Raw genomic sequence first — 14811 nt, 5'->3', positions numbered from 1 at the left:
TTTGAGTTTGCTTTTTAGTCTAGGACTAGGCTTAATCTGTTTGATTTAGCCTGCCTTAAGTGTCAGAGGGGCTGGGTTTGCACTTTTGGGACTATTCTGTGATGGGTTTATTGATTGCACACACAGAAGAAGGCTTTGTCTGAAACATCTGTGTGAAAAAGTATTTCCCTTGCTGCTGCTAGAGAAAATACATTAAAATAGCATAAAGAAGATATTGTACTATGTCTACATTGTGTGAGAACATACCCTCTTGAACACTTTATTGGTTACACCATGTACGGACACAGTTTTTTTTCAAACCGATGTCAGTTAGCGCAATTGTATCTTGGTCTCTTTTGAAAGAAAAATAAGCCATTTGAACTGATGTCAGACAGTATCCATAAAATATTTTATATTCTTAACAATACTCTAAAATAGTGCTACACATTTTTACCAAGAAATGTAAATTCAGATACAATTCATAAAGTTGCCCGGAATATTAAGAACTATTTTTTGACTACAGTAGTAACACACCATTTTTTCAGAACTACTCAGGAGATGTTTAGCAAGTGCATATTTCAAGATATGGCATATGGTGGTATAGTGAGATACCTAATGGGCTGGACGATTCTCTTCATCTCACTGATCTTGAAAAAAATGTATGGAAATCAATCCACCATCATTAACACAATGGAAAAACAATATGATTTATTATTTAAATATTTAAATTCTCTGGGTGACCAAGAAACTAATTGGTACAATTTAAGGCCACATGGCAGATAATAATGCAGGCACTAGGGATGGGGTCTGGGCAGATGAGATGTTGAGATGTTGTCGTTTGTGTGCGTCTGAAAGTTGTTGTTCGTGTTTGTATTTGGTGCGATTGTTTTTTTTAAATGAAAATGCAATTAGCACATGCAGTTCTTTGTCTGTAGGGCTCAATTATGATTTAAATGGTTTTACTGTCTAGGTCCATTTTACTGTCTAGGTCCATTGTAAGATATCCAGACACAATGCATTCCCGACTACCTCTGGAGTCTTAATCGTCTACACCAGTCTAAAAATGTGGGCACAATCAGAATGTGGACAAAATCAGGAACAAAGGACGCATGTTAAGCACCAGATATAAACAGGATTGATTGACGTGAACTCATGACTCTCTTCCTCTTTCCTTCCATTTCCAGGGCAGAGGTGGAATATTGGGTCCGATGGGGATTATTGGGCCCGATGGAAGTCCAGTAAGTATTTTGCCCATATCATTTAAACAATATTTATTTAGGTATGGCTGATTGCTAGCCTTCATCATTCTGACTATACACGTATCTCCTCAGGGCCCTAAAGGAGACAAGGGGAGCCGTGGAGAGATGGTAAGTAACTACTATACCTACTCTGGAATCCAAGGTCAATTTTAGTATTATTTCACTTCACTGATTCAGTCTGCTCCAATAACGACACATTTGGTCCTTTGCTGAGGGCAGCCCTCCTCTGGGGAGGGCCATTTGGGTCCTAATATGAGCTCATGGTATAGGCCCAACCTTATGAAAATTGATCCGTTTTAACAGATTAGCATTGTATTCAAAAATCAACATAGTAGTTACTGTGTAAGATACTTTTATAATGTCACATGCACTTACTCAAGCCTTTATTAACACTACTGAAATGGCCGTGTACAATCTGGAATGACACTCTCAGTAACAGCTGTACAAAATAACTGAATGCAAACCATGCCCCAAATATTCTAATGAGCCCCCCCTGGTACATTATCAAGTAGAACAGAATAAAACCCTCACCCCATCTAACACATTAGGGACCAGTGTGGGCTTCCCCATTTGGCCCATGCTATGTTAGCCACCTAATAATTGGCCCAGCATGTGCTAGCACATGTTAAAAACTTCTTAAGCCTATGGGTTCCCCTACAGGAACTCTACCCCCCCCCCGTTCAGCTGAAACTGTGGCGCAGGGAATGCAAAAATATTCTTAGAAATATTTAACCTCCACACATTAACAAGTCCAATACCTAAAATGAAAGATAAACACCTTGTTCATCTACCCAGCGTGTCAGATTTTTAAAATGTTTTACAGCGAAAACACAGCATATATTTATGTTAGACCACCACCAAAACAAAGAAAAAACATAGCCATTTTTTACAACAAAAGATAAAATGACAAAAGCAGGATAAAAAAAAAATCATTCACTAACCTCTTGAAAATCTTCATCAGATGACAGTCATATGACATGTTACACAGTACATTTATGTTTTGTTTGATAATATGCATTTTATATCCATAAATCTCGGTTTACATTGACGCCATGTTCAGAAAATTCTCCAAAATGTCCGGAGGAATTATAGAAAGCTACGCCAGATAACAGAAATACTCATCATAAACTTTGACTAAAGATACATGTTCTACATATAATTAAAAAGATACACTGGTTCTTAATGCAACCGCTGTGTCACATTTTTTTTTTACGTTACGGAAAAAGCCTAACATTGCAATAAACTGAGATGGCGCTCAGACGTAACAATATTTCTCCGCTATGTTGGAGTCAACAGAAATACAAAATTACAACATAAATATTCCCTTACCTTTGATGATCTTCCATCAGAATGTAGTGCAAGGAGTCCTAGTTCAACAATAAATCGTTTTGTTTCATAATGTTCAATTCTAGTGTCCATGTAGCAGCATTTGCTACCACTTTCAGCTCAAATGCCCAAAAAATGACTTCTGGTCCAGGATAACTTTGCATCAAAACTTCCACATTACATATTACAGGTCGATGAAACTGGTCAAACTAAGTGCAGAATCAATCTTCAGGATGTTATGATCATACAGATCGAATAGCATTCCAACCGGGCCATTCATGTTCATCTGGGGCTGATTGGAACAGACGAAGCACATGGAAATCTTTGCGACACTTAGTACTTTCAGTCCCATTAGGTCAAAGTTCACAGCAAATGCTCCATTACACTTTCTACTGAATTAGGACATCTAGTGGAAGACATAGGAAGTGTTTCCAGATCCATAACTTGTTGAGAAGGGAGGGGGTGATGACGTCAAAGTTGCCCCAACTTTCAGGATTTCAAAACTAGTTTGTAAGATTGCCTGCCCTGTGAGTTCTGTTATACTCACAGACATAATTCAAACGGTTTTAGAAACGTCAGAGTGTTTTCTATCCAATATTAATAATAATATGCATATATTAGCAATTTAGGACAGATTTTGATGCAGTTCACTATGGGCACGCAATTCATCCAAAGGGGAAATACTGCCCCCTATCTCTAACAGGTTTTAAGCTGGTGTGGGCTAGCCTGTGCTGGACTGGTGTTGGCCAGCCCATGTTAGGCTGGTGGAGCTAGTCCATGCCCACAGAATATCCAACAGGGCCAATGTGGTCATGTTTTCTAGGTATTGTCCACTTGCAGCTCTGTAGTCTTTTTTAAAGGCTTATATAAGCGCATGAGACAGTAAAAAAGCTACTGTTAATATCAAATGTTGTTGAGTCAACATTTTCCTTACAATATCTAATTGTTTTTCTCAGCATGTTGTAAAACAAAGAAGGGAAAAATAATCTAGAATGTTTAAACAGGCATTATACAGCATTCTTGTCACTTAAAAAATAACATTTTCCTACTAGACCCCTATAATGTGGAATAATCTTCAAGTAATGTTTCATTTGGATGTGGTGTTGTCTCTGGGTCAGTTTAGGAGAAAGGCTAGGGATTTTTATATTTATAAATGTGTTTGTTTTGTTTGATTGTGAATATAATATTTGCTCTTTAATTCATCTCAATGTGTTTAAATATGTTTAAACAGAAGTGTATCAAAAGGGCTGTAGTGGCACCCTAAAAAAAGCTAATGTGTACCATTTCTGTAGGCGCACATTTATACCTGTGAGAAAGGTGCTATTTCGTCACCCATGAGGTACACAATTGCCTCTTTGCAAATACAATCTATAAGGGTAATATGATATACCGCTGACTAAAGGTATAATATTTACGTACCTTACAGGGTACCACCTCAGTGACAAGTAGGGTACCCCAGTGACAACTACTGTAGGTACCTTTTTTTTTTCACTGTGTACCCAGAATTGACATATTTTTTCTCTTTCCCTCTTGCTCATCAACAGGGATTACAAGGACCAAAGGTATGTGTTTGCAGTGCAGGATGTTTTAAATAATGAAGCTGATTTAAAAACCCTCCAATGTTAGGCTTAAAAAAGGTATTTATAACTACCGGATTGAGATGTTTTGTGATTTTGTTGTTTCACAGGGGTTTCCAGGACCCCCGGGACCTCCAGTAAGTCTTCACCTTCCTAACTCAATCTAGCATACTTTGTTAGTGTGTTAGCCAAATTAGGTTAACACTTTACTTGACACCCAGTGTCATAGCACGTTATAACCATGTCATAACAGCTGACATAATGTGTCATAACCTGTTATAATATGGTCATAAGACTGTCATGACACATGTTTACACCTGTTGTGACATTGTGTTATTTTATGGCTGGTTATGACACCTACATATGAGTGTAAAAACCCACAACCTACCACGGTAGTTATTTTATGGCTGGTTATGACACCTACATAAGAGTGTAAAAACCCATGAAACCTACCACATAGTTATTTTATGGCTGGTTATGACACCTACATAACAGTGTAAAAACCTACCACATAGTTATTTTATGGCTGGTTATGACACCTACATAACAGTGTAAAAACCTACCATGGTAGTTATTTTATGGCTGGTTATGACACCTACAGAAGAGTGTAAAAACCCACAACCTACCACGGTAGTTATTTTATGGGTGGTTATGACACCTACATAAGAGTGTAAAAACCCACAACCTGCACACAAGGAAAAACAGTCAATTACACCGTAGCCTATGTGTCAACAGTGTGTTTATGTTGAATACATTTTTGGGAGATTGACCATATTAAACTATCATTGTAATTGCACACACATTGATGTCAGACATGCACCTACCCCAATGCTCAGTTGCTGATGACTGGGATGAATGCAGGATCAGATTTCAGGAGCAGGACACCCTCTTTGTGACTGATGACTGATGTAAGGGCATGTACAAGATAGGCCTGTCTGGCTTATATGATTATGGTGGTCATCATGTTTCTAGGCCATAAAGTGTATTTTCTTAGTTCAAGTAAACAAGATGGCCATAATGCTTCATGACATTGTCAGAAAGCTTATTTTCTACAAGTTATTTAAAATATGCTGAAAAAAATGACGTCAAAGAATTACAACAACAAAGTTTCAAACAAAAGGAAAGTTCTTGGCAGGGAAATAAAGAATTTGAAGAAATGTGGGTTTTGACACTTATGTAGCTGTCATAACCAGCCATAAAATAATGCAATATGTCACAACATGTGTAAATATTTATTTATTTATATTTATTTTATTTAACCTTTATTTAACTAGGCAAGTCAGTTATCAACAAATTCTTATTTACAATGAATGCCTACCCAGGCCAAACCCTAACCCAGACGACGCTGTGCCAATTGTGCGCCGCACTATGGCACTCCTAATCACAGCGGGTTGTGATACAGCCTGGAATCAATCCAGGGTCTTTAGTGACAGCTCTATCACTGAGATGCAGTGCCTTAGACAGCTGCGCCGCTCGGGAGCACTATAAATGGGTCATGACAATGTTATGGCTATATTATGACAGGTTATGATATGTTATGTCAGCTGTTGTAACTTTGTATGTGTATTAATTATGAATCCCCACTCTTCTTGGGGTTCAGCAAAATTAAGGCAGTTATATATTTTTAAATATTACAATACATTCATAACAGATTTCACAACACATTAAGTGTGTGCCCTCAGGCCCCTACTCTACTACCACATGTATACAAAACAAAATCCATATGTACGTGTGTATAGCGCGTATGTTATCATGTGTTTGTATGCATGTGTCTGTTGCTTCATAGTTCCCGCTGTTCCATAAGGTGTATTTTTATGTTTTTTAAATCTAATTTTACTGCTTGCATGAGTTACAATATGTGGAATAGAGTTCCATGTAGTCATGGCTCTATGTAGTACTGTGCGCCTCCCATAGTTTGTTAAGTACTTGGGGACTGTGAAGAGACCTCTGGTGGCATGTCTTGTGGGGTATACATGGGTTTCCAAGCTGTGTGCCAGTAGTTCAAACAGACAGCTCGGTGCATTCAACATGTCAATACTTCTCACAAATACAAGTAGTGATGAAGTCAAGCTCTCCTCCACTTTGAGCCTGTTCTGAGCCAATTGCAATTTTCCTAAGTCACTCATTGTGACACTTGACCACATGACTGAACAGTTGTCCAGGTGTGACGAAACTAGGGCCTGTAGTACCTGCCTTGCTGATAGTGCTGTTAAGAATGCAGAGCAGCACTTTATTATAGACAGACTTCTCCCCATCCTAGCTACTGTTGTATCAATATGTTTTGACCATGACAGTTTACAATCCATGGTTACTCCAAGCAGTTTAGTCATTATTTAAAGCCAGTGGCATGTCATTAATACAATTTGAAAAAAGTGGCATAGACAGCTGCCCTGGGGAATTCCTGATTCTACCTGGACTTTGTTGGAGAGGCTTCCATTAAAGAACACCCTCTGTGTTCTGTTAGACAGGTAACTCTTTATCCACAATATAGCAGGGGGTATAAAGCCATAACACATATGTTTTTCCAGCAACAGACTATGATGACTATGGATAATGTCAAAAGCCGCAGTGAAGTCTAACAAAACAGCCCCTACAATCTTTTTATCATCAATTTCTCTCAGCCAATCATCAGTCACTTGTGTAATGTCCTTCCCTATAAGCGTGCTGAAAGTCTGTTGTCAATGTGTTTACTGTAAAATAGCATGGTATCTGGTCAAACACCATTTTTTCCAAATTTTACTAAGGGTTGGTGACAGGCTGATTGGTCAGCTATTTGAGGCGTTCAAGGCAGGCACACCGGGAACGATTCTTCATCTTTCTTTCTGGTCCCACCACGCATCCAATTACTCTCACCTGGAGTCTAACAATATTTGTTGGTTATGTAACGTGTTACCCTAATTTGCTCTCAAATTCAATTTTGAAGGGCTCCAGTTTTTCATAAAAACAGCTTAGTTCACAGTGCATTCTCAAAACTCCCTGCTCTTAGCATGTTGGAAAGTAGCATCGCAAACCCCTATTGTGAGTGATAAAAATGATCACACACGAAGGCTGTTTATTAAAAAAAAGGAAACTTCCAACCGAAGAATTCAGATGGGCCTCATCAAGGACTACATTGCAAGATTAGTCCTTTATAAGGGCACATTTCTTGATAGTTCCTGCAATTGAACTGTGATGGAGCATACTCCATCTGTGTTACTTTAGGTGATCTGTAGCGTTATTTCTCCTGACTGGTTGTTCCGTTTTCTCTAGGGTCCTCCTGGTGTCCCTCTGTCATTTGTAAGTTATTGTCTCTTCAATACACTAAGTACACTAGACCTTTCACCAAAACATTAGCTACTGTGACTATGGCCATCATCAACTATGTGACTATTGACTATGGCCATCACTACAGTACCAAACACATTGTGTTCCTATACAGTACATCCTATGAAAGTGTAATGTTACATTATGTTGTCTGTGCCGTTTTGTTATTCAGAAACAGGACGGTTCCTTTCAGGTGTTTGAGTCTATAAACACCCCACTTAGGACTGAGGTCAGTACCATGATACCCTCAATAAGCTGTGAACATATCCATTTATTCTCATGTATAGTCATCCATTCATGCTTTTTGATTTACTGTAGACTGCTACAAATGAATTTCTCCATCTATCTCTGTGCAGAATTGGCTAGTTATGGACCTGCCTATGCTAGACCATGTTACAGAGATCATTAAGACCCTCCACTACCTTAGTAACCTGATCCAGAGCCTGAAAAATCCACTGGGCACCAGCGATAACCCCGCCCGCATTTGCAGGGACCTCCACAGCTGTGAACAGAAAATGAGCGATGGTGAGAGGACAGATGTGTGTGTGCTTGCATGCATGCATGTACTGTATGTGCACACAAGAGGGAGAAGAAGAATCGGAAAGAGTGTGTTTAGTAACTGACTATTTTCTCTCCCTAGGCACTTATTGGATTGACCCAAACCTGGGCTACTCCTCAGATACAATAGAGGTCACCTGTAACTTCACAGGTGGAGGGCAGACCTGCCTAAAACCTGTAACGGTGTCCAAGGTACTGCAGACATCACCAGTCATACATCACCAGTCATACTAAACCAGTCACACTGAATATATGATACCACAGTATTTCATGAATAGTAGCTAGGTTTCCATTCATTGGCAAAAGAGTTTCAAATCAAATGTTATTGTCAAATGCCCCGAATACAAACTTCCCATGAAATGCGGTCAGATGCCGAGCAGTTGCCATACCAAGCGGTGATGCAACCAGTCAGGATGCTGTTGATGGTGCAGCTGTAGAAATGTTTGAGGATCTGAGGACCCATGCCAAATCTTCAGTCCCCTGAGGGGGAATAGGCATTGTCGTGCTCTCTTCATGACTGTCTTGGTGTGTTTGGACCATGATCGTGTGTTACAGATGTGGACACCAAGGAACTTGAAGCTCTCGACCCGCTCCACGACAGGTGTCGATGTGAATGTGGGCATGCTCGGCCCTCCTTTTCCTGTAGTCCACGATAAGCTCCTTTGTCTTTCTCACGTTGAGGGAGAGGTTGTTGTCCTGGCACCACACTGCCAGGTCTCTGACCTCCTCCCATTCGACTGTCTCATCGTTGTTGGTGATCAGGCCACTGTTGTGTCATCAGCAAACTTGATGATGCTGTTGGAGTCATGTTTGGCCACGCAGTCGTGGGTGAACAGGGAATACAGAAGGGGACTAATCACACACCCCTGCTGAGGGGCCCCCATGTGGAGGATAAGCGTGGCTGATGTGTTGTTGCCTACCTTTATCACCTGGGGGAAGCCTCAAAGTCCAACATCCAGTTGCAGAGGGAGGTGTTTAGTCCCAGTGTCCTTAGCTTAGTGATGAGCTTTGAGTACACAATAGTGTTATTTACGCTGATCAACGAACAGCATTGTCACGTACAGTCGGAAGTTTACATACACCTTAGCCAACTACATTTCAATTCAGTTTTTCACAATTCCTGACATTTAATTTCAGTAAAAATTCCCTGTCTTAGGTCATTTAGGATAACCACTTTATTTAAATAAGGTGAAATGTCAGAATAATAGTAGAGTGATTTATTTCAGGTTTTATTTATTTCATCACATTCCCAGTGGGTCAGAAGTTTACATACACTCAATTAGTATTTGGTAGCATTGCCTTTACATTGTTTATCTTGGGTCAAACATTTCGGGAAGACTTCCGCAAGCTACCCACATTAAGTTGGGTGAATTTTGGCCCATTCCTCCAGACAGAGCTGGTGTAACTGAGTCAGGTTTGTAGGCCTCCTTGCTCGCACACGCTTTTTCAGTTTTGCCCACAAATTCTATATGGGATTGAGGTCAGGGCTTTGTGATGGCCACTCCAATACCTTGACTTTGTTGTCCTTCAGCCATTTTGCCACAACTTTGGAAGTATACTTGAGGTCATTGTCCATTTGGAAGACCCAAGCTTTAACTGATGTCTTGAGCTTCTAAATAGCCAAATTTTTTCCAGCTTCATGATGTCATCTATTTTGATGTGCACCAGTCCCTCTTACAGCAAAGCACCCCCACAACATGATGCTGCCACCCCCCGCGCTTCACGGTTGGGATGGTGTTCTTCGGCTTGCAAGCCTCCCCCTTTTTCCTCCAAACATAACGATGGTCATTATGGCCAAACATTTATATTTTTGTTTCATCAGACCAGAGGATATTTCTCCCAAAAATATGATCCTTGTCCCCATGTGCAGTTGCAAACCATAGTCTGGCTTTTTTATGGTGGTTTTGGAGCAGTGGCTTCTTCCTTGCTGAGTGGCCTTTCAGGTTATGTCGATATAGGACACGTTTAGCTGTGGATACAGAAGCTTTTGTACCAGTTTCCTCCAGCAACTTCACAAGGTCCTTTGATGTTGTTCTGGGATTGATTTGCACTTTTCGCACCAAAGTACGTTGATCTATAGGAGACAGAACGCGTCTCCTTCCTGAGCGGTATGACGGCTGCGTGGTCCCATGGTGTTTATACTTGCGTACTATTGTTTTTACAGATGAACTTGGCACTTTCAGGAATTTGGAAATTGCTCCCATGGATGAACCAGACTTGTGGAGGTCTACATTTTTTTGAAGTTAAGGCCTTGAAATACATCCACAGGTACACCTCCAATTGACTCAAATGATGTCAATTAGCCTATCAGAAGCTTCTAAAGCCAAGACATAATTTGCTGTTTAAAAGCACGGCCAACTTAGTGTATGTAAACTTCTGACCCACTGGAATTGTGATACAGTGAAATAATCTGTCTGTGAACAATTGTTGGAAAAATGACGTGTCATGCACAAAGTAGACGTCCTAAGTGACTTGCCAAAACTATAGTTTGTTAACAAGAAATGTGTGGAGGGATTGCAAAATTAGTTTTAATGACTCCAAGCTAAGTGTATGTAAACTTCTGACTTCAACTGACTTCAACTGTAGGTGTTCCTATTGTCCAGATGGGAAAGGGAATATTCTAAAATCTGCATGAAAAAAATATGCACATTTTCCCAACAAAGATATGTTTCCATCAAATGTACTTGTTGCAGATTTTTTTTGATTTTTTAAGTTGTGCTTAGCTAAATGGGTTTCCGTCGCATTTTCAACTCTACTGATGGTTTTAATAAAAAATATATGCTGAGTCAATACCAGTCAAATGTTTGGACACCTACTCATTCAAAGGGTTTTCTTTATTTTTACTGTTTTCTACATTGTAAAATAATATTGAAGACTTAAACTATGAAAAAACACATATGGAATCATGTCGTAACCAAAAAAGTATTAAACAAATCAAAATATAGGTAATCTGATGCGGCGTCTTCTTCTTGGTCAAACAGCCTAGAGGTGTGTTGGGTCGTTGTCCTGTTGAAAAACAAATGATAGTCCCACTAAGTGCAAACCAGATGGGATGGCATAACGCTGCAGAATACTGTGGTAGCCATGCTGGTTAAGTGTGCCTTGAATTCTAAATAGATCAGACAGTGTCACCAGAAAAGCACTCCCACACATCACACCCAGAGGTAACTCTGGGTCTTCCTTTCCTGTGGCGGTCCTCATGAGAGCTAGTTTCACCATAGCGCTAGATGGTTTTTGCGACTGCACTTTCAAAGTTCTTGAGATTTTCCAGATTGACTGACCTTCATGTCTTGAAGTAATGATGGACTGTTGTTTCTCTTTGCTTATTTGAGCTGTTCTTGCCATAATATGGACGTGGTCTTTTACCAAATAGGGCTGTCTTCTGTAAACCATCAATGCATTATATAGGAAAGAAATTCCACAAATGAACTTTTAACAAGGCACACCTGTTAATTGAAATGCATTCCAGGTGACTACCTCATGAAGCTGGCTGAGAGAATACCAAGAGTGTGCAAAGCTGTCATCAAGGCTACTTTGAAGAATCTCAAATATAAAATATATTTTGATTTGTTTTACAATTTGGGACAACATGATTCCATGTGTTAGTTCATAATGTTTGTCTTCACTATTATTCTGCAATGTAGAATAAAGTAAAGAGAACCCCTTGAATGAGTAGCTGTGTCCAAACTTTTGACTGGTAATGTATAGCAGGTGTGCCCACTCTCATATTTGCACGTGCACTCTAGCCAGCCTACATGATTAGATTATTATGGACAAAAGAGCTAAATTATTTGTCAAATGGCAGCCAAGCATCGATGATCATGCCACCAAAATAAGACCCTTAATATTAATTGGAAAGGAGCATCAAGCTCAACACCTTGCACTTTCACCACCCTGTGAAGTTCATATTTGATTTAATCTGTGGCCTAATAAACTGCATGCCTTCCCGACTAGTCGTAGTGGGAAGACCACACAACATGTTATCGTGGGACTACAAGTTTACTTCGAGAAGATGTTTATTATATCAATATTTGCGCATAAAAGCGATTCCACTTTCAAGCATCATTAATTAACTTTACAGGCACAAAAATATCCCATCTAGTGTATTTTGTTTTGTCAACATTGTTTTTTTACAGGGAAAATCGATTGAGACCTAGGTGTCTTTTACAAACATGTCCTGTATATACACACACAACATAAATATACACATTATACCCAAACATATACACATTAAAATACTCAAATACAGTCATGGGAAGCACAAATAAAACATCACAAATCAGCCAGAAAAAGTTACTTTCCTCCACAAATAAGTCCCCAATCAATACTTGAAATTGCCTCAACAGCAGCAGAACATCAAGATGAAATGTATTTTGAATTTTGCTCCAGCAATATGGTGCATTAAAACTAAAAGCAGATTTACCTAGCTCAGTGGAGACCCTAGAAACCTCAAGTTAACCAATCCTCTGAACTGGTTAGGCAACTCAGATGCTTCAACATCAAAGTTAGATACAACAGAAGTTTATGAAGTAGCTCCTTGTAAACAAAAAGGGTTAGTTTACCGACAAATTGTTTCCAGCCATTACATTTTTTTATCCGACATGACATTTAGTCTCATAAAAAGGTTGGTTAAACCTGGTTAGTGGGACAAATGTTTGACCATGTTGCTTGCTCAACTAACTTAGCCAGTACAATTGCAATATTTCTTCACTGATAAGCATTATCCCATTCTCACCTATTTAATAATAATAATGCTTTATTTGTTATGGACAGGTACAAATAAAACATTGAAGTATCAACATATGCATTACACCATTATGCTTTAGCTTGTGCTAATTTGAATAATGAATCACCAAATTTGTGCTTTAAAATAAGTGAAAAAGAAAACATGACAAAATAAATAAACAAAACATATTACAAAATAATCACACATGGTAGCGTTCTTGATGTTTTTAAACCTGCTTTTCACTTTCTTTGTGAATTCATTAAGACTATTTTATACGTCTCCTGAAAGTTGGTCACAAGAGATGGACTGCTTTCACAGAAAAGATTGATAGTGCAAGTGCTGTTTTTCATATTGGAACACTATAGTTACCAATTGCTGCTCCCCGTGAATGTGAGCTTATAGACTGTAGTTTAGTCACTTGTTTATATGGGGTTGTGGGGCAAGTTCTAAAAGCTTTTGAGTGTTTTAGGTGACAAGCTAAATTTCTTCAGCCTCCTGAGGTTGAAGAGGCGCTGTTGCGCCTTCTTCACCACGCAGTCTGTGTGGGTGGACCATTTTAGTTTGATGTGTATGCCGAGGAACGTAAAAATTTCTACCCTCTCCACTGCTGTCCCTTCGGTGTGGATGGGGGGAGGGGGTGCTCCCTCTGCTGTTTCCTGAAGTCCACAATTATCTCCTTTGTTTTGTTGATGTTGAGGGAGAGGTTAGCAATAGCGTCTCGTCGCTATTGGTAATCAAGCCTACCACTGTAGTGTCGTCTGCAAACTTGATGATTGAGATGGAAGTGTGCATAGCCACACAGTCATGGGTGAACAGGGAGTACAGGAGGGGGCTGAGAACGCAACCTTGTGGGGCCCCAGTGTTGAGGATCAGGAGGGTGGAGATGTTGTCTCCTACCTTCACCACCTGGGGGTGGCCCGCCAAGTCCAGGACCCAGTTGTACAAGGTGGGGTCAAGACCCAGGGTACTATGGTATTAATTGTTGAGTCAATGAACAGCATTCTTATATAAGTCAATAAATAATACATAAAATAATACATAAAAAACAAATAACTGTTTACTAAGGACCTGAAGCGAGGCCATCATCTCTGTCGGCGCCATCCTGTGTTCCAATGGCACGTTGTGTTAGTTAAGAGGTACGAGGCGACTCCGGGATGCTGGCCTTCAAGGCAGAGTTCCTCTGTCCAGTGTCTGTGTTCTTTTGCCCATCTTAATCTTTCCTTTTTCTTGGCCAATCTGAGATATGGCTTTTTCTTTGCAACTCTGCCTAGAAGGCCAGCATCCCAGAGTCGTCTCTTCACTGTTGGCGTTGAGACGGGTGTTTTGCGGGTAATATTTAATGAAGCTGCCAGTTGAGGGTTTGTGTGGCGTCTGTTTCTCAAACTAGACACTCTAATGTACTTGTCCTCTTGCTCAGTTGTGCACCGGGGCCTCCTATTCCTCTTTCTATTCTGGTTAGACGCAGTTTGCACTGTTCTGTGAAGGGAGGAGTACACAGCATTGTACGAGATCTTCAGTTTCTTAGCAATTTCTCACATGGTATAGCCTTTATTTCTCAGAACAAGAATAGACTGATGCGTTTCAGAAGAAAGATCTTTGTTTCTGGCCATTTTGAGCCTGTAATCGAACCCACAAATGCTGATGCTCCAGATACTCAACTAGTCTAAAGAAGGCCAGTTGTATCGCTTCATTAATCAGAACAGTTTTCACCTGTGCTAACATAATTGCAAAAGGGTTTTCTAATTATCAATTAGCCTTTTAAAACGATAACCTTGGATTAGCTAACACAACATGCCATTGGAACAAAGGAGTGATGGTTGCTGAAAATGGGCCTCTGTACGCCTATGTAGATATTCCATTAAAAATCTTCCGTTGCCAGCTACAATAGTCATTTACAACATTAACCATGTCTACAATGTATTTCTTATCAATTTGATATTTTAATAGACAAAGAAAATGCTTTTCTTTCAAAAACAAGGACATTTCTAAGTGACCCCAAACTTTTGAACGGTAGGGTACATTATAATAATAAGAAACACCCTTGCGGAAAATGTAAGTCTCTTTGGATAAAAGTGTCTGGCAA

At 39.7% G+C, this 14811-nt stretch overlaps 1 protein-coding gene across 3 annotated transcripts in view; it reads left to right on the top strand.

Annotated features, from left to right (window-relative positions):
- The window catches only part of col27a1a (collagen, type XXVII, alpha 1a), a 221135-nt gene that overhangs the window by 200665 nt on the left and 5659 nt on the right, over window positions 1-14811 (top strand). For all 3 annotated transcript variants that reach the window (XM_024381218.2, XM_024381219.2, XM_024381217.2), the window contains 8 exons: window positions 1164-1217; window positions 1311-1346; window positions 4109-4126; window positions 4252-4278; window positions 7391-7417; window positions 7617-7673; window positions 7801-7969; window positions 8085-8194. In XM_024381218.2, the coding sequence (XP_024236986.1) occupies window positions 1164-1217; window positions 1311-1346; window positions 4109-4126; window positions 4252-4278; window positions 7391-7417; window positions 7617-7673; window positions 7801-7969; window positions 8085-8194 (498 nt within the window). The remainder of the gene's footprint in view (window positions 1-1163; window positions 1218-1310; window positions 1347-4108; window positions 4127-4251; window positions 4279-7390; window positions 7418-7616; window positions 7674-7800; window positions 7970-8084; window positions 8195-14811) is intronic.

This window comes from Oncorhynchus tshawytscha, linkage group LG20 (assembly GCF_018296145.1).
Source record: "Oncorhynchus tshawytscha isolate Ot180627B linkage group LG20, Otsh_v2.0, whole genome shotgun sequence".
Taxonomy (NCBI): domain Eukaryota; kingdom Metazoa; phylum Chordata; class Actinopteri; order Salmoniformes; family Salmonidae; genus Oncorhynchus; species Oncorhynchus tshawytscha.
The sequence above is the reverse complement of the archived record's forward strand: the minus strand, read 5'-3'. Positions and strand labels throughout refer to the sequence as shown.